The sequence below is a fragment of the Equus przewalskii genome, chromosome 19, assembly GCF_037783145.1.
Source record: "Equus przewalskii isolate Varuska chromosome 19, EquPr2, whole genome shotgun sequence".
Classification (NCBI taxonomy): Eukaryota; Metazoa; Chordata; class Mammalia; order Perissodactyla; family Equidae; genus Equus; species Equus przewalskii.
Window position 1 is genome coordinate 30,979,560 of NC_091849.1, and position 19,674 is coordinate 30,999,233.

The window sequence follows — 19,674 nt, forward strand, 5'->3', positions numbered from 1 at the left end:
TGGTGGCTGAGAACCAGAGAATTGTTTGGTGGAGGAAAAAACCCTCACTATCCCCCAAAGAGAAATTCAGAGTAAGAGTAAGCAAGTAAGGCTCTACCTTATCTTGTCCCAGAGCAAAGGATAAGCAAAATATAAGCATTTATATCATGTCCTCAGGTCAATTACCATCTGTTCATGGTCCAGACTTTGGTGGCACTACATCTAAACTAGAAAAGTAGAATGATGTTTTGGTATTTTGTTTGTTTGTTTTGTAGTCTTTTTTGGGGGTCCAATAAAACGTAAATGTTAAAGATTCTCTCCCCAGAGATATTTCAATGTATATATGTAAATGTAAATGTTATTGTAAAACATCAGTGCACACACAGACCAGACCTTCTGAAGTCTTACAGACCTGGGTGTTCTAATCCTAGTAAGAGACAAAGGCAGGGCGAGTCATTTTGAATAATCATTTCACCATCCCGCAATGCCACTCCACTTATTTGTGAGTATAAGCTGGAGTAGACAAAGGGGGATCTAGTAATATAGTATCAAGGGGATGAGTGATGTCATTTATTAGTCACTTGTTGTCCAACCAAACTTGGGTGCTTACAAAGTATCAGATAAAGTCCCATCTAGATCTTTGCTCCAAGAATTACAATTTGTCATTCTTTTTCCATCCTTTACCCCCAAACACCTACATTAGGAGAATTCCACACTTAAAGAGTCTTGGTAGGAGGCAGAGACCACCTCTCTCCATAAAAGAGGAAAACCCACTTTCCCAAACATTCTTGCAGATGGATACAACGTGAAGCTCAGGCTCCGCCAGTCAGGAGACCACGTCAGACTCTGACTCAGCATGTGGTGACATGGAGAGGCTGGAACTGCGCAGAATGCATTTGGCAAGGGTGGCATGAGTGGCAGCAACAATATCCAGTTGCCAGGAGCAGTGGCGGTAGAAGTCCCAGCCGCAGGATCCAGTGTCCTTCACGAAGGGTGTCAGTGGTGTGAGTAGTGACATCTGCATCCAGCAGCAGGGGCAGTGGTTCCTATGTGGGATCTGTCCTATGGTGGGGTTGTAGATTCTGTTTCTGGCTGTGTGGCCTCAAGCCTGTTCCTCCAAATAATACTAGATTCCAACATTTTATGTATATATACATACATACAAACACACACATACTGCTTTATGTCTAAATTAGAAAAAACTTGGATTCCATTGTTTGGTCCAAGAAATCAATCTGGGGAATAGCTTCAGAGAGCAAGCATACAGAGATTTTCATTACGCTAAACTGTGAACCACTTCCTGAATGTTCCACTTGACTAAACCCTACAGTAAAGAGAACGATATGCGTCTCCTAAAATCATGTCTCATAACTGATCATATACGTCCTCCCTCTTCTTTGTAATGGGAAAAAAAGCGCACTTTTAACTGTGATTTTAAGACCCTGTCCCCACCCTGTGCATTCTCTGTCACTGACCTTAGTAGTTCCCAGTGTGGCTGAGCACCAGGACTGCTTGTGGGGCTTCTTACAAAACACTCAGGCCTCTCCCCAGACCCACCAACTCAGGGTATTAGGTACAAGACCAAAGAATCTCTTATTTAACAAGCCCTACAGGTGAGGCTGATGCCCAGCCATGTGGGAATCCTGGTCTATGTTCTTGCTACTAAATGTGTGATCTGAAGACCAGCAGCATCAGCAGCACAGCATCTTGTTAAATTCAGAATCTCATGCTCTCCTACAGACTCTGAATTTTAATGTCCAGGGGATTTCTGTGCACAGGAAAGTTTGGGACTCCCTAGTCTCCATGCCTGCTAGACATGGAGCCAGAAGTGTGTAGTCTGCCCTGGGTATGTGGTCTGATCAGATCCCTCCTGAACACCATAGCACACAATTATACTTCCCTCTTCAGGTAACGATCCTTGACTTATGAGTCCTATTTTCCAACCAAGTATAAACCTAAGGTAAACTCTGCTTTATAAATCACGAGTTTAGATTGGAGCCAGCACTAGGATGACTGGAGCTAAGGGCCAGGAGAGAGCAGGCTGCAGAGCAGGAGAATCCCAACAGGAACTTCTCTGGGATGAGAAATTTTGGGGTCCCTCCTTCTAATTCCAGAATCTGGCTCCTTTGAGAAGGTTGGGGAAACTTGGAAATGGCGATCAAGCCCTAGAAGGAGGCAGAGCTGGATGAGTCTGAAAATTCATCTCTGGACACCATGTGCCTATGTGCAGGGCCTCCTCGTCTTCCAGGGACAATGACAGGCCAAACAACTCCTGCTGCTGTCAGAGATGGGGGGACATCCAGTGGAGAATGAGACATGAACTCATATACAAGAACAAGAACAGACACAATCCTCTAAAGAAACAAAAAAACAACAAAGAAACACCCAAAAGCGGGGCTGAGGGCTGGACCCAGACCTGAGCCTAGTCTGATCCAGTCACACAAAGCCATCGCTGCCCACAGTCCTGGAGACACAAAAAGGCCTGGGTGATGTCCGAGTCCTAGTGATCACAGGTTCTGGTGGACAAGGTTCTACTGAAAGGACCAGAAGAAAGGAGCAGAGAGATGACCCAGCCGAGGAGTGACCATGTCAAAGCCCACGATTCACTGAGCACTGAGTGGACAGAGGTCCTGTCCACGCTCAGCTCCTCACAGCCTTCTCCTGTCCCTACCTGCGACAGACTCAGCACAGCAAACAGGCAGATTCTGGAAGATTCTCGGGTCTTCCATTTATTTTCTCTCCTAAATTTTAGGAATCTTCTTATTTAATTAACTCATCAATCCTTCATGGCAAGAATTTGAAAAAACATTCTGATTTTTATTTTCAACGAGGTAGTGAGAAGTTGCAGCTCAGTGCAACACGAAGTTGAGACAGTGATGGAGATGGCCCGGCCCCACCTCTGCTGCAACAGGAAGGCTGATCAGGGAAGAGAACACAGGGCAGTGTGGGGACGGGTTTGTAGTGGGCAGAGGGTGGGCTAGTCTCTCCACCTCCTCACAATATGCCTAAAGGAATATTCAGATAACCTCTGCAAAAAGAAAAGTCAGAGATTCCTGAAGTCACCATGGAGGGAGAGCATAAACAAATTTTACGTCGTTCAGTCCCCAACAAGGCAGCTTTCTCATGCGATAGAAGAAAATAATCATGAACAATTTAAGTCAGTGACTGTAATTGGTAACATCGAACACCCCACTGCATATTCAAAATGTCCCAACTATGGAATCCCCATAACCTTGTCCTGCCCCTGTGCCCCAACCCCTCCCTACTTCAGACCCTCCAGGGTCTCACCTGCTGTGAGAGACCATTCAGAGCTCTTGACACTGTCGCTGCCTGGGGTAGTATAAACCAGGATGTGGTCAGAGCCCACAGGAGATGAGAATAAAGGAGGAAGTATGGGGTGAGTGAGCTCCTATCTACACTATTACAAGGGTCTCAAGGATCAACCTTCCCTCCATCCTTACTTGCAGCCTGAGCATAGCTCCCTCCTTTTCTATCTGTGGGAAGAAAACATCCTGTGAGAAGCCAGGAAGGAGGCAGGGCCATGAGGTCCTAAAGGAACCCCCTAGTCCTAGACCCCAGGGAAGTTTCCAGAACTGTGATTACAGACCCAGGGCAGGATCAGGAAACATGACGACAGCATATGTGTGGGGACCAGATCAACCATTTTCCTGGAGGTCTGTCCTCAGCAGTGACCTTCCCCTCTGTCCTGTGACTAATAGGAATCAGGTCCCCATCACTAGACTCATCAAGGTGATAAATCTATCCTTCATTATTACGTGTGCATTAATAAACAGTGTTAGGAAATAGCCTGCCACACCAGGAAAGAAGAGGTGGGCATGGATGGTGCTTCCCATTAACGAGGCAGGAAGAACTTCTACCTGGGCTTCAAAACCCCCAGTGGGACAAGAAAACTCAGACCACACCCCTTCCCTACCTGAGTGCTTCTTCCTCCAGATCACAGCTCCAGCCACCACAGCTCCAAGGAGACCCAGGCCAGCAATGACGCCCACGATGAGGATGGTGGACTGAGGCGGCGGCTCTGGGAAGGGAAGGGAAGGTGAGGGCCCTAACCCCAGCCCTCAGCCCTGACCCTGCTGAAGGTCTCCAGAAGGGCTCCTGATTTCCCTGAGAAGAGGCTCTGAGCCCATGGCTCCCTCCTTACCCCATCTCAGGGTCACGGGCTCAGGTAGCCCCTCGTGCTGCACATGGCATGTGTATGTCTGCTCCTCTCCAGAAGGCACCACCACAGCCGCCCACTTCTGGAAGTTCCCGTCCCCTGCAGGCCTGGTCTCCACAAGCTCCGTGTCCTGGGTCAGGTCCTCCCCATCACGCTGCCAGGTCAGGGTGATCTCCGCAGGGTAGAAGCCCAGGGCCCAGCACCTCAGGGTGACCTCATGGTCAGAGATGGGGTGGTGGGTCACATGTGTCTTTGGAGGTTCTGAGGAGAAGGGTCAGGAAATTCAGGAACTTTGAATCCCTCCTGGGCCACTGAAGCAGCGCTCATGTGACCATCCTGAGAATGGACAGGACAACTGGAGTGAGGGAAGGGAGCACAAAATCCAGACACCAGCCTGGATACAGGGTTTGGGGATAATCTCTTAGTCTTTGGACATTTCTAGAATCAGAATGAGATAGCCTAGGGTAGGAGGCAGGTTTTTGAGGGGGAAAAAAGGGATTTCTGGTCCTGACCTGGGCAGAGGCCAAGTGACTCAGAAACGCTGGAGTCAGACCTCAAACACACTGTGTGTGGGACAGAGAACAAGGCCTGAGGCATAAAGTCCCAGAGCTGCTGCCAGAGTCAAAGGGAACCAGTTGTCAGTTTTTTCAGGGATGGCTCCGGCTCCATCCCCAAGAGCATGGAGCCCTTAATGTCCCTGAGAGGAAGGTGGGCCCTCTTAGGGAGTTGCTCTCTGGTACCGGATCTGAAAACCCGAATGGGCTTAGTCTTCTGACCCACAGGACGAGGGTGCTCTGGTGTCATCCCATTTTCCTCCTTTACCTGTAAGAAGCACTCAGTTCCAGGGGAGATGGGGAAGGCCCCTATAGCCTCTCATACCTATGCGCTGCAGCGTCTGCTTCCCGTTCTCCATGTGTCTGAGGAGCCACTCCACGCATGTGCCCTCCAGGTAGTGTCTGTGCTGCTCAGTCGCACCTGCTGCCTCCAACTTACGCTGAGTGATCTGAGCCGCCGTGTTCATCGCGGTCCAGGAGCGCAGGTCCTCGTTCAGGGAGAGGTGATCGATGCCGTCGTAGGCGTACTGACTGTACCCGAGGAGCAGGTGCCCGTCTGTCCCCACGTAGCAACCGTGCGTCCACTGGTAGGTGTGAGACACTAACCCCGCCCCCGCCCCCACCACCAGGCAGCGATTAAGCCTAAATTGAAAATACCAGGTAAAAGTCGCCGTAGGCTCTGCCCCAGTGGAAGGTCCTGGCAGGTCCCACAGCCTCGGGGTGAATCTGGACCCGGAGATTCGGGGAGACCCCGGCCCGTCTGTGGGGATGGGGGGTCGTGACCTGGACCCGGGCCCGCGTCGCTCACCGGCCTTGCTCTGATTGTAGTAGTTGCGCAGTGTGTTAAGTTCTGCTTCTAATTTCTGTGCGGTGTCCTTGACGTTCCTTGTCTGCTCTTCCCAATACTCTTGCCCTTCCTGCTCCATCCACGGCGCCCGGGGCTCCATCCTCGGACTCGCGGCGTCGCTGTCGAACCGCACGAACTGCGTGTCGTCCACGTAGCCGACGACGATGAAATGAGTCTCCCCGCGGCCGTGACTGGACATGACGGTTTTGAAATACCTCATGGAGTGGGAGCCTGGGGGCGGGGAGTGGCTGAGATTCAGCCCGACCCTCCTCCCGGCACAGGTTCCCGGATCCTGGTTGATGGGGCCGGGAGTGGGGGGCCACGGGGTCGCGAGATGGCAAAGGGGTGGCAGACCGAGAAGAGCAGGAGAAGAGAGGGGTCAGGATGGGGCGGGGCCGGGTTGCGGGTTCTGGGCGGGTGTCTGCGGAGACGCGCCTTCCCCTGGGGTCCTGCGTCCCCGCCGGGCAGTCCCCTCTTTGCACCTCTCACAGAGGCCATTTCCTCCTGACCCCGCGCTCACCCGCCCAGGTGTCGATCAGGGTCAGGGCCCCTGAGAGCAGCAGGAGGAAGGCTCGGGGCGCCTTGACCCGCATCCTCGGGATCTGGGGAGAATCTGAGTCCTAGCGGGTCGGTGGAGCCTCTATAACCCGGAACCGCGGCGACGCTGATTGGCTTCTCTAGAAACCGGACACGCAATGGGAGTGAGGACTGGGGCCGTGTCATGAGTCTCCAGGTAGGAGAACCTGACGCAGGTTGTGAGAGGGGGAACTGAAACTCACGGAGACGGGGACTCCCCAACACTGAGCTTCCCCGCCCAGACTCCGCTCTCGGGCCCAGACCCTGAAAACCACGTCTGGGGACCTGGGACTTTGCCCTGACCCCCTCTCCTCCTGCACGAGAGCTCTTTGTCAGGCAATCTACTGAGTCCTGGCCCAGGGGCTGTCTGAGGAAACCAGGGAGAGACCCCCAGGCTGGGCTCAGCCCTTTTTCCTTCTCTTACTGGAATCGCTTTTCCTAAAATGGACTCCTTGCCTCTCACCCCTTACCTGTCCCTCTGGACGCTTTAGAAGAAAACTCAGCCCCAGAAACCATGATGCCAGAGAGTGAGCTAGCCCTGGGAATGGAGGTGGAGGGACTGGTCTTCTCTGTAAACCTGGAGAGAATGTGCCTGAAAACACCCGATAGAGGTTCCCATAGAGACCGAGTTCCTTTTTGTCCTTAACTACAGTGGGTAACACAATCTTGAAAACCCTGAACGTCAGGTATCTAATCTATAAAAGAAGTGATTTTAGCTCCTTCATAAATAAAAGTGTCTAAACAGCACGGCAATCAGCCTCGCAAAGCTCCTAAGTTTTACTTTTGAAGACAGTATATCTGTGATTCCGGGTGGTTGTATTTTAAAATGATCTTCATCCCATAGCCCTAGTTGGTCTGTGTGAGTCCCTGACATATCTTGGATACAAAGAAGCACATGGAAGCACAATTTCTGTCTATTTCAACTAGGAGCACCTACAAACTTTAATCACCCTAAAGTTGCCAGTGTTCATTGCAGTCAAAATGCTCTTCACCAGTGCCCTGCCTCTGCGTTACCTATTTTTATGAATTATTCACATTTAAGCAGTGTGGATATTTTATGATGCTACTTACTATTTTTTAAACTGATTAACATAGGAGGCAATTAGTATTTAGGCAGTCCCACAGAATTATTGTCAACACAAATAATCAATAATCAATCTATAATACAGAATAGAAGAGAATTTTCTTCAAGCGAAGCTGAGGACTAGCCCAGGAGTGCAGCCTTCACCCAGGAAGGAAGTACTCTGGACAAGCATGGCTTTCAGCACAGTTTCCATACCATTTCAGAACAAAGAACATACAGCAAGCATGATAGGGGTACATTCCTTTGAGGTTTCAAGGAGACATTTTGTTACAGATTAGCACATACACAGTGGGTCAACATGACCCTGGCATCTGGGAAGAGAAATTTATCTTCAAAGGAGTACAGGAATTGGGGTCATAGGGAGGGAGGCATGCACCCCTATCTCTGAAGAGTGCATTCTTCACTTTAGGGTAATGTTTAGAGCAGGTGTACAGTGTATGTTTGATACAGTGGAGGTCAGTACAATGTAAGTCAGGCTTTTTATTTTCCCTGTATGAATTTCAGGCAGAATCAATTATACACCAGAATGGCTTCACTACACAGAGTATGTGAAAATTTCTTACAGTATTTTCCCCTTTTGATCAATAATCCTCCAAGGAAAGCATTAATGATCAAGATATTTGTCCGTCAAAGCCAAAGTGGATCCTTCCTGCCCTGGGTCCATCTTGTCCCTCAGAGCTGGGCTTTTATTTTTATTGACTTGCCTGGTTCTCCACATTGGGGAGAAATAGTCAAATATAGTGGATGAACATGGATGTATGTGCTGATACGGGAAGTATTTTCATAGGTTATACACATTGTCAGTTAAATCGACTTGTTGCACAAGCATTGTACATGTGCTTTTATGTGACTTTTTGCAATGGCATTGTTTTATAACATTTATAGAACATATATAATAACAATAATGAGAAAGCAATCAATAATATTTGAAGTAACCAATGTGGATTAGGCACGGATTGAAAAAGATAAGAGAAGAAATCAAAGGATCCACTATAGGTATTTTGGTAACTTTGAACTAATTTAAGTATTTGTTTGCCTCCTATATCTACTGTTATGTGTACTTTATGATAAATTTGGGCAGTCTGGTTTACTATAATAATAATATCTTTAGTTGCTAGCTGTAATGATTTTTTTTTAAAGATTTTATTTTTTGCCTTTTTCTCCCCAAAGTCCCCCAGTACATAGTTGTATATTCTTCGTTGTGGGTCCTTCTAGTTGTGGCATGTGGGACGCTGCCTCAGCGTGGTTCATTGTTTGATGAGCAGTGCCATGCCTGCACCCAGGATTTGAACCAATGAACACTGGGCCGCCTGCAGCAGAGCGCGCGAACTTAACCACTCGGCCATGGGCCAGCCCCTACCTGTAATGATTTTTCAGGCCAACTAGATTCCATTGAAATTACATCTTATGGTGAATGTAGTTCTATTTCCCCAAACATTTGATCATCAATATCAATATCACTAGTCTTATTAAAGGTAGGCAGTTCTATTTGACTAGCAAAGCCGATATTACACCACATAGCAGTAAAGTTATGACAAAAAGTACTTTGATGACAATACAGGTCAGAAAGAATGACAGAGGTGTTTTTTAAACATTCTCAACAAAATTTTTCTTTCTCATATACCATATATCTTTCTGTATGGGTGTGGTCATTATAGGCAAGTGGTAGTAAATTTGGCGTTCATTGTTGTTCAGGCCATAGACACATACGTAGTCAAAATTCACAAATCTGAGTGGATATAGGGGTCCAGTAGGAGCTATTTGATAATAAGGCCCATCTTCCCCAACAGGGAGAATCCTGGTAGAATTTAAAATGATTCCTGTACCCACCAATTGAACAACATCATAGGTGTGGCTTGTTGCAGGTTTAAACACTAAAGCTGTAATAGAACACTTATGTGAATTGCAGGATCCTTTGACAAATGTCCATAAGTTAGGTGGGCTATATAACTTCTGTAGATATAGATTTTGGGTTTCTGCCGTGAGCAAAGAAGGCCAGTGACCCATTGCTACTTCAGACTCCATTTGAATTAGCATGTCTAAAAGCCCTTGTTGAGTCAAAGTACATGCTCTTTGCTCTTGTTGGGTATGGGCCTTTTCTGACATAATATGTTCAGTCTGTTTTAACCATTTCATTAGTGCTAAATTATCAGCCCAAGCAGATCTCCATATTTTCCCATCTTCTTGAAATAGTAGCCCCTTTAACTTGCCTATTTGTTTTAGAATTTTTTTTCTTCTGAATGTCTTTCTTCAGTAAAAGCAAATGCAGCCTGTCCAAGAATACCTAACCCTGATCCTCTAGCTCCCAACGCTTGCTTCGTCCTTTGGGGCCAGTGCTGATTAATCCACCAAATGTGATCTTGACATTGCAGGTTAATGGCATTGGTGCAATTAGGATAAAGGATTTCAACCCGAACATGTTGTGTTCCCCAGACTAATGTTAAATGGGTAGTAGTAACACCTGGGTATTTCTTTGTTTGGGTATGCCATAGGGCTTCCCATAATCTTCCTGGTGTTACAATAGATGTAAACTTAGGAGTGGCTTGAACCCACCAGGTTACCCCTAAAATGGAATTTTTGATAGATATCCATTGTTTTTTCTTATTTTGTTTTCTGCCATTCCATCCACAAAAACTTGGTTTATGAAGGCATGGGATATTTGACATACTGGGCAAATAGCTGCTAATTTTTTTTCCATCGTATCGGGGAATTTTTGCTTAACAATTGATCATCTAAGTTTATAGATACACAGTGGTAAGTTTGTTGGGTATTATATGCAATGTAAGTTAGATTTGTATTAGGTAATATTGTCTGAAAAGTTTTCCCTAACAGTGGCCCTCTGTGATATACATATCCCAAAAAGTAAGTTCCAAAAGCCAAAGGAATATTAGGTACACCCAAGGAGTCATAGGCGTTTTATCTAAGTCACCATCATCATATAAAACTAAGGCTGTGTTTGGGGTTACATTAGTTAGATTGGCAGGCAGCCATGCTGTTTCCTTGGGATGTTAATAGAGGGGAAGGGGAGGATAGACAGTGAGTCCAATATTGTCTAAAGTAGTAGATGTGATAAAATGGAGGAAAAGTAAGAATACAGGCCTGGTCCTGAGTCTTGGGAGGAGCTGCCTACCCTGATGTCATCTTTTAATCCTGGCTTGGTGGTGCTTATCTTAATCAGTTGAAGCTGAGAGCCAGAAACAGGAGTCAAAATCCACTCAGGTGGAGGTGCCTTTCTAAAATGAGAGATGGGAATCCATGAATATATGCCTTTTAATTTGGCAACACATGGATTAGATTGTAGTACCTGATAAGGTCCTTTTATTTGATGGCGTTTCCAATAAACAAAATCCCCAGGTTGCAGTTCATGATTCTTAAGGTCTTTGTCTCCTGGGAGCGTGCTGTGGAAGGAATCAGCTACCAGCATTTCACTTCTTTTGAGTGCCTCAATGTGACCCTGACAATAATGTAATTTATCTCCCTTGAGTAAAGTTGGTTCATACATTCCCTCATCTATGTAGGCTTTCCTGTAATTATTTCAAAAGGAGACAGCTGATATTTACCAAAAGGTGTGGACCTAAGATTGAGAAGTGCTAGTGGAAGAGCTTTAGGCCAAGAAATTAAATGTTTCTGAGTTTTTCCAATTGAGTTTGGATAGTGTCCTCAGTTCGTTCCACCAATCCCAAGGATTGGGGATGATAAGCACAGTGAAAGTGATGCATTATTGGTCAAATGTCACAAATAGATTTAATTACTTGTCTGGTAAAATCAGCTCCCCAGTCACTGTGTAACTCAGAAGCAATTCCCCAAACAGGAATTATCCATTCCAGTAACAATTTACCTATGATTAAGGCTGTTGCTCTTCTGCAAGGAAAGGCCTCAACCCAATGTGAAAACATGCAAACCGTCACTGAGATATATTTATGTCCTTGAGATGGTGGCATTTGAACAAAGCCCAATTGCCATCCCCGAAAAGGTCCCTTAGGAAGGAGAAAGTGGCCTTGTGACCCATGAAGTGGTTTCCATGGATTGTATTTAGGACATATAGTACAATGAGCATATGTTTTATGAGGCACTATAGCAGAAAGTTTCCAAAAATATTGTTTTCCCCATATAATCATCTTTTCAGTTTCCCAGTGAGTTAAATGATATACATGCTGAAGTAACAGCAATTGTGTTCCCACAGAAACTATAGGGTTTTTTTTAGCAGGTCCAAACCACATTTGTGTGACAGGTCAAAATTCCCCCTTTTTTGTTACCATATTTGTTTCTCTTCTTCAGTGATGATTTCTTGAATATGTAGAAGGAAATATTTTACTGGGATAGCAGGGGTAGCAGAGAGCAGTGGGCCTTCTTGAGGTTGGACCTCATGAGTATTCAAAGCAGCCTGTTTGGCAGCAACATCAGCATGTTGATTTCCTTCAGCTTTCATAGTCTCAGATTTGGAATGCCCTGGAATCTTAATAATTGCTAATTACTTTGGTAGTTGTATAGCATTCAACAACTCTGCAACCTCTTTTCTGTTTTTTTTATAGGTTGTCCTGAAGAGGTTAAGAACTCTCGTTGTTTCCCTAGCATTTCAAAGTCATGTGCCACTCCAAAGGCATAATAATTGTCAGTATAAATATTTGCTATGTGGTCTTTAGCTAGTTGACAAGCTTGAATTAAAGCAATTAATTCAGCTTGTTGTGCTGATTTTATCTCTGGTAAAGAAGAGCTTTCAAGTATGTCCACTGTGGACCTTACTGCCTATCCAGCTCAATAATGTCCCTGCTCATCTTTTAAATAGGACCCATCTGTAAACCAATTAGGTCAGCATTATCAATAGGAGTCTTTTGTAAGTCATTCCTCAGAACAAGATAATCTGTTAATTAAATGCAGTTGTGGTTGTTTTCCTCTTGTGATGCTAGAAGTAAGGTTGCTCAATTAAGGTTATTACATCAGTTAAGTTAATATTAGGTGCAGAAAGCAACAGTACTTCATAAGAGGCTAATCTGATTACAGAGTAGTAGTGTGGTGAGAATTTAGAAGAGATTCAATTGCATTTGGGACATAAAGGTTAAAGGAGACCCTATTACCATTTCTTCAGTAGGCTTACGTAAGAGAGCCATTTTTGAAATAGCCCTGATACAAGGTGGAAGTCGTTTTGCTACCAAGTCTAATTGCTGACTATAATGTCCTATAGGTTGATGTTGATCACCATGTATTTTAGTTAACACACCTAAAGCATTTCCTTTATCTTTGAGCACAAAGAGGAAAAATGACAAGTTGTAATTAGGGTGACCTAAAGCCAGTGCCTGAGCCAAGATGGACTTTACTGTGTAAAGGTGTTTACTGCTTTCTCTCTTTCTACCATCCGTTTAATCAGATTGGGCTGGTCAAACTTAAGTAACAGACATAAAGGTTGAGCAAGGAGTGAAAAGTTAGATACCCAATACGTGCAGTATCCGGTCAGTCCTAGAAATTCCCTCAACTGCTTTTTTGTTTGGGGGAGAGAAAAAGCCAAAACTCTTTGAATTCTTTCAGAATCAATCAATAGTGAATCTTTAGATATTAGGTGCTCCAAATATTTTACAATAGGTAAATGAAATTAGAGATTATCTTTGGAAACCTTATGTACTTTAGATGCTAGGTGTTGTAAAAGGTAGATTGGTGTCCTTTTGGGAGTCTCATTTAGTTTGGAATATAAAAGAAAGTCATCTACATACTGAATTAAGCTAGAGCCATTAGGAAAATCTACGTTAGCTAAATCAGCCTTGAGTATTTGAGAAAAGTAAGCAGGGCTTTCAGTATAGCCCTGTGACATACCGCCTAGGTATACTGTTGATCTTCCCAAGTAAAGGCAAAAAGGTATTGACTGTCTTTTTCTACTGGGACACTAAAGAAGGTGCTGCATAAATCAACTGGAAATCAGCTGCTCTCAGCTGGAATGGCTGAGAGCGAAGTGTGTGGATTTGGGACCACAGGACATTGAGGGATCACTATATTCTTCACAGCTCTCAGATGTTCAACAAATCGCCAACTTTTCCCATCTGGCTTACATACTCCTAAAATAGGTGTATTACAAGGACTAGTACAAGGAATTATAAGTCCTATCTCAAGAGATTCCTGAACAATAGGTCTTATTCCTTTTAATATCTCTGGTTTAAGTGGGTATTGTTGAATATTAGGTAGAGGCTCAGAGTTGTCAACGGTCACCTTAATAGGAGTGGCTGATTTAATCTTTCCAGTATCTGAAGAAGAAGATGACCCTAATTCTTTAGGCACTTGCAATAACAGGTCATCGATTTTCATTTGTTATATCTGAGCCATTCATTTCATAACCATCAATTTTTCAGTAACTAAATTTTAATCAGCATTCAAGTTTTCTAAATCTAGAAGCATTTCACCCCTTTGTGAAAAGGCAGTATGAGCATTGTATGCTTCCAATAGGTCTCATCCTATCAAATGAATTGGGGCACATTTTACCAGGAGAAACACATATTTCCCTGTGATGGTTCCTATTTGAAAGGTTATAGGCCTCGATTTAAAGACTTGCATTGGTAAATTGGAAACCCCTACCATTAGAACTGACTGTTTACTCCAAGGGAGAAGGCAATGAACAAGTGTAGGGTTAAGAACGATGTAGCCCCAGTATCTAGAAGGGTCTTTGACGTTTCTCCTATGATAGATTATTTCAGTTTCCCCTAAAGTATTAGGGAGGAGGAGGGAAGTGCCCTCTCATATTCCTCAGAGCACCCCATTCCTTTTTGACTTTGCCATATTCTAAGTCCCATTTGATTTGATGGCAGTATTGTTGGAAATGACCAGGTGTTTTGGCAATAATGATGAGTGTGATCATTTTGTCTTTGGTCAGGGTTTGAAAAAGTGCCTTAATTGGGCTGCTAAGCAGTTGCAGTTGTACATTCATAACCTTAGTGACTTTCTTTTTCTTTGTAAGGCTTTAGATAGTTTATTTGCAATAGAGACAAGCACATTAGTGTTTAATGTCACCCAACAGGACCCATGGTGTCTTGCAAACATCCCTTCATCTTCTACTTTTGTTAATTGTCAATTGATCCACTCTATGCTTTGGAGTTCCAGACACCAATAAATATTAAAGCAAATAATCAATAATCAATCCATAGTAAAGAATAGAAGAGTTTTATTGGGGCAAAGCTGAGAACTAGCCTGGGAGTGCAGCTTTCACCAAGGAAGAAAGTACTCTGGAGAGGCTGGCTTTTAGCACCACTTACATACCATTTCAGAACAAAGAACATACAGCGAGCGTGACAGGGGTACATTCTTTTCAGGTTTCAAGGACATTTTGTCACACATTAGCATGTACGCAGCAGGTCAACATGACCCCGGCTACTGGAAAGAGAAACATCTCTTCAAAGGAGTACAGGAATTGGGGTCATAGGGAGGGAGGCATGCACCCCTATCTTCAAAGAGTACATTCTTTACTTTAGGATAATGTTTAAAGCGGATGTACAGCCCATGTTTGGCAGGCCATAAATCATAAAATTTTTTTTCCACATAAAGTTCAGGCTGAATCAGGAATAAGCCACCATGGCTTTCCTACATACATCACTAAGTGGAAATTTCTTATATCAGTATTAAACACCAAATGCAAGAAACTCTGCTAGGCCCTGTAGATATATTTATTAAAGATCATTAATGCAATATGTATGCTTAAATCTGAGAATTCCACTGCTTTAGTTTTTTTTTTTTTTTTGAGGAAGATCACCCCTGAGCTAACTACTGCCAATCTTCCTCTTTTTGCTGAGGAAGACTGGCCCTGAGCTAACATCCATGCCCATCTTCCTCTACTTTATATGTGGGATGCCTACCACAGCATGGCTTGCCAAACGGTGCCATGTCCGCACCCGGGATCCAAACCGGTGAACCCCGGGCTGCTGAGAAGTGGAATATGCGAACTTAACCACTGCGCCACCGGGCCGGCCCCATGCTTTAGAATTCTTTACCTCTGCTTCTTTTCCTCACTCCTGCTCCTCCACGTCTTCTCTGTCCCTCTCACCCCTTGGCCCCTGTTCTCCCCGTAGTCTCCACCACCTTCTCAGGCCTGAATTGTGGCACCTGCGCCACCTGGCTCACCTGCCTCCTAATGTCATTTCTTTACTAAAACACCCCAATGGCTCCGTCTCACTCTTGGGAAGCCTCTAGAATGTAACACACATGAGCACAGGGGCTTTGGGCTGTTTAAGTCAAAGCTGTATCCCCATCATATGAAGCCATTCCTGGCACATAATAGGATTTGTTGTTGTTGAATGAATGAATGAAATATGATTGTATTAAATTTTAATTGTATTACATAAAAGTCATAAAATAAAAAATACAGAAAAAGTCAGATAAGATTTTCTTACATGTAATTAGTGTGCATATCAGTCCATAAATTCATTCCAGTGGAATAAATGTGATGTGCTTATCTGTTACACAGTGAGCCTGTGTATTGGGATTTTATTACTTCATAAAAATTTCCATGACGTAGTGGCTCAAAACAACACCCACTTATTTGCTTACAGTTCCTTAGTGAGAAATCCAGGCATGGTGTGGGTGGGTTCTCTGTTCAGAGTTCCACAAAGTTGGGCTCTCATCTTGAGCTCCGGATGCTCCTCTACGCTTATAGAGAGGTTGTTAGCAGAATTCAGTTTTTTCCAATTGTAGGACTGAAGACCCTGTTTCCTTTAGGAGCTGGAGGAAGGCTGCTTCCAACATCTTGTGGTCCCCAGCATTCTTTGCCATGTGACTTCCACTTTCAAAACCCATGATTGAGAAAATCTCCCACGTTGAAGCCCTCTGATGCTTTGAGTCTCTTTCCTCAGGAGTAACCAAGTCATTTCAAGTGCTTACCTGGTGAGGACAGTCCAACTCAGGAGAATTCCCTTGTCTTAAGGTCAAGTGATTTGAGACCTTAGTTACATCTGCAAAATACCTTCCCAGCAGCACCTACATTGATGTTTGATCATGTCTTTTAACCATGGAAATTCTTCTTAAATATTAAAACCAAATGACATGTTTAATATCTTACAAGTAATTTAAAGAAAGCAAAGTGCAATCATTCCTTCTCTCTTTCGACAGTTATGTACCACATTACTGTACCACAGCATAACAAATTACTCAAAACTTAGCATCTCAAAACAACAGACGTGTATTATCTCCCACAATTTCCCAGGGTCAGGAATCTCGGAGAGGTTTACCAGACTCCTTCAGGCTTAAGGCCTCTTTCAAGGTTGTAGTCAAGTTGCATCATCTCATGGTTTGACTGGGGTTGAAGGATTTACAGGAAACATGTGTCGTTCATATGGCTGTTGGAAGAGGCCTCATCTCCTTGGATGGTCCCAGCAGGCCCCAGTTCTTAGCTTTGTGGACTTTCCCATAAAGTGGCTAATGACTAGGTAGCTGACTTCTCTCAAAGCAAGTGATCCGAGAGAGAGAGAGCGACCAAAATGGAAGCTGCTATGTGTTTTATGTCCTAGACCCAGAGTCACACACCATTTCATCAGCCTTACTGTACGAGTTAGCGGTAAGTCCTTAAGTACAGCCCACACTCAAGAGGAGGGAATTAAGCCCCGCTTCTGGAAGGGAGGAGTATCAAATAATTTACATGCCTGTTAAAACCAAAATTTGAATTAAATATTGTTCCGGGATTCTATAAAGCAATGCTTCTATTATCTGATTATTTTTCTTTAAAGGTTTTCATTTCTCTTTGGAAAATAATGATTAAAAAGTTTGAGACAGAGAAAGGAGATACAACAATATTTGTGCATTTTTCTTGCAACTGCATTTAATAATAATGTTCTCCACAATAAGTTGCAACAAATTTGAGAACATATAGTAGCAGATCAAGTAATTCCAAGATGTGGGTGCCATAACAATAATGCCTTTAAGATAATAACTATCTTTGTTTTTCTTTAAAAGTTTCAAAAGTAGTTTAACAATGTCAAAAATACTGGCAAAAATACCAATTTCCTCACTTAACATCATCTTCAACAATAGTTCCCCAGAGCAATTGCTTTTCAGATAGAAAAATGTGAATCTCGTACCTTAGTCTATGCACCTAGCTTAGCATCATGACAACAGTTTGGTGAGATGCAGAAGGCAGAAATAGGTAATTCCAGATATCTCATCAAGATGGCAGTGTAAACAGACTCTGAACTCTTCTCCTCCCATGAACACAACCAGGTTACAACTATTTTTGGAATAATTATCCTGGATAGAGAGCTGAAAACTGGATATAAAGAGCCCCCACAACAAGGGACAGTCCTGACCAAGGTGGAAGAGGCAGAAATTCCTGCTGGAGAGGAAAAAAGCCACCTTTGGGAGCAGCGGAGCTTCTCAGCTGGCCAGGCGGGAGCCACCTTAAGGTACGCAGCCCTTCCTAGAGGAGTGAGGTCCAGAGTGGGGCCGATACTGCTATAAGCATCCTTCAGACTCAGCCCAACCAAGACGAGGGTCTTACTGCCTGGCTTTGCTGGCTATTAACTGCAGTGAGGATACCCCCAGAAAAGCTATCAGCTGAAAGCCAAAAAGACCTTGGTCTTAAAGGGCCCACGCAGAAACTCACTCATTGCAGCAACCTAAAATCACCAGAGAGAAGGCTGACAGTCCTTTGGTGAAATGAGACTCATCTGGTGGGCTCTGGGGGCATCTTGGTGAGAGGAGGGATCTCTCCGGAGACTGAAACATTGGTGGGGGCCATTGTTCTGACCTGGTGCAGGCGTGCTGACACAGGGCCCAGTGGGCACGGTTGACGTTCTTCACTTGGCCTGTTAGCCAAGGGGTCTGCCATGTGCACTAGAGTACAGATTTAATCCAGTTCAGCCAGGGCAGGCAGCCCACCCTAGGGACTGGCCCCACCTAACAGCAAGCCCTCAGGCTACTTTTCAGCCTGCATTGACTGGGTGCCTTGATCCTCTATAGGCAGGCGAGTGTGTCCACCTCTGTCGGGCAGAGCCTGTGTTAGGACCAGTTGAACTGTGGGGGCCATTGGTGGAGAGGTGGGGGCCTCTGCAGTGTAGCATTGGGGTATGTTCCAGGGGGTTGAGAAGTGTGCATGGACCAGGACTGTGTTGAAAGTTTGTGTGGTCCTGTGGGGGGGTGAGGCTTATCAGGGGCAGAAGACCTGTGCTTCACAAATAGCCATAAAAAGGATCAGCCCCACCTTCCAAAGCCTGAAACAATTGAGTGCTCCCATGCCTAGGGCCAGGCCCACTCAGCTGCACTCCTAAGAGAGCTGACAACAGCCTTGTAGGCCTGAGGCCTATCGCAACTGTAAGCCCCTGAGCCTAGCAACCAGCTACTCTGGGTACCAACCCAATTAAGAGGAAAACTGCAATGGGAGTGTGCTGATAGACTTTGTAGCCAATGGTGCTGAGGCTTCCCAAACCGGATTTACAAACAGCTTGCCAGAGAAGGAAAGACTAGACTCCTTGGGTACCTGCAGTAACAGCAACCCTGTCATAGCAGAAAAACACAAGTAGCCCACAAAGGGGTCACTCCTGGATCATTTGGACTGGTGATGAGAGGGAAGCACACTGCTGGGCCTCATAAAGCATCTCATACATAAGGCCACTTCTCCAAGATCAAGAGACATAGCTGACTCACCTAATACATAGAAATAAGCACAGAGAAAGAGGCACAATGAAGAGACAAAGGAATACTTTCCACGCAACGGAACAGGACAAAGCCCCAGAAAAAGGACTAAATGAAACAGAAATAAGTGACCTACTTGACAAAGAGTTCAAACAAAATATCATAAGGATGCTCACAGATATTGGGAGAAGACTAGATGAACATGGTGAGGTCATCAGCAAAGGACTGCAAGACATAAAAAAGAACCAATCAGAAATGAAGAATACAATACTGGAAGTGAAAAATTCACTAGAGGGACTCAATAGCAGGGTAGAGGATGCAGAAGAATGGATCAGCAAGCTAGAGAAAAGACTAGAGGAAATCACCCAAGCTAAACAGAAAAAAGAAGAAAGAATTAGGCAGAATGAGAACAGTCTAAGGGAACTCTGGGAAAATATCAAGTGTGCTAACATTCGGATTATGGGTGTCCTAGAGGGAGAAGAGAGAGACAAAGGAACAGAAAATTTATTTGAAGAAATAATAGATGAAAATTTTCCTAACCTAAGGAAGGAAATGGACATCCAAGTTCAGGAAGCACGGAGAGCTCCAAACAAGATAAGCCCAACGAGGCCCACACCAAGACATATTATAATTAAAATATCAAAAATTAAAGATAAAGAATCCTAGAAGCATCAAGAGAAAGGCCACAAGTGACATACAAAGGAAAGCCCATAAGGCTATCAGTGGACTTCTCAGCTGAGACCCTACTGGTGAGAAGAGAATGGCATGACATATTTAAAGTGCTAAAAGGAAAAAACCTACAGCCAAGAATACTCTATCCATCAAGGGTGTCATTCAGAATGGAAGGAGAGATAAAGTGCTTTCT

The 19,674-nt window shown here is 44.5% G+C and overlaps 1 protein-coding gene across 23 annotated transcripts in view; it reads right to left on the minus strand.

The window, feature by feature from the left end:
- Nucleotides 1-527: 527 nt before the first annotated feature.
- Nucleotides 528-19,674, minus strand: part of LOC103544893 (saoe class I histocompatibility antigen, A alpha chain-like) — a 60,139-nt gene continuing 40,992 nt past the window's right edge. For 3 of the 23 annotated variants that reach the window (XM_070585676.1, XM_070585666.1, XM_070585686.1), the window contains one exon: nucleotides 2,679-2,895. In XM_070585676.1, the coding sequence (XP_070441777.1) occupies nucleotides 2,756-2,895 (140 nt within the window). In that variant the 3' untranslated portion in view covers nucleotides 2,679-2,755. Of the gene's footprint in view, nucleotides 3,008-3,120; nucleotides 3,310-3,440; nucleotides 3,474-3,913; nucleotides 4,019-4,141; nucleotides 4,418-5,035; nucleotides 5,312-5,518; nucleotides 5,789-6,039; nucleotides 6,235-6,603; nucleotides 6,719-19,674 lie in introns of those variants that run through there. The other 20 variants (XM_070585677.1, XM_070585668.1, XM_070585672.1 and 17 more) reach the window with 20 other exon arrangements.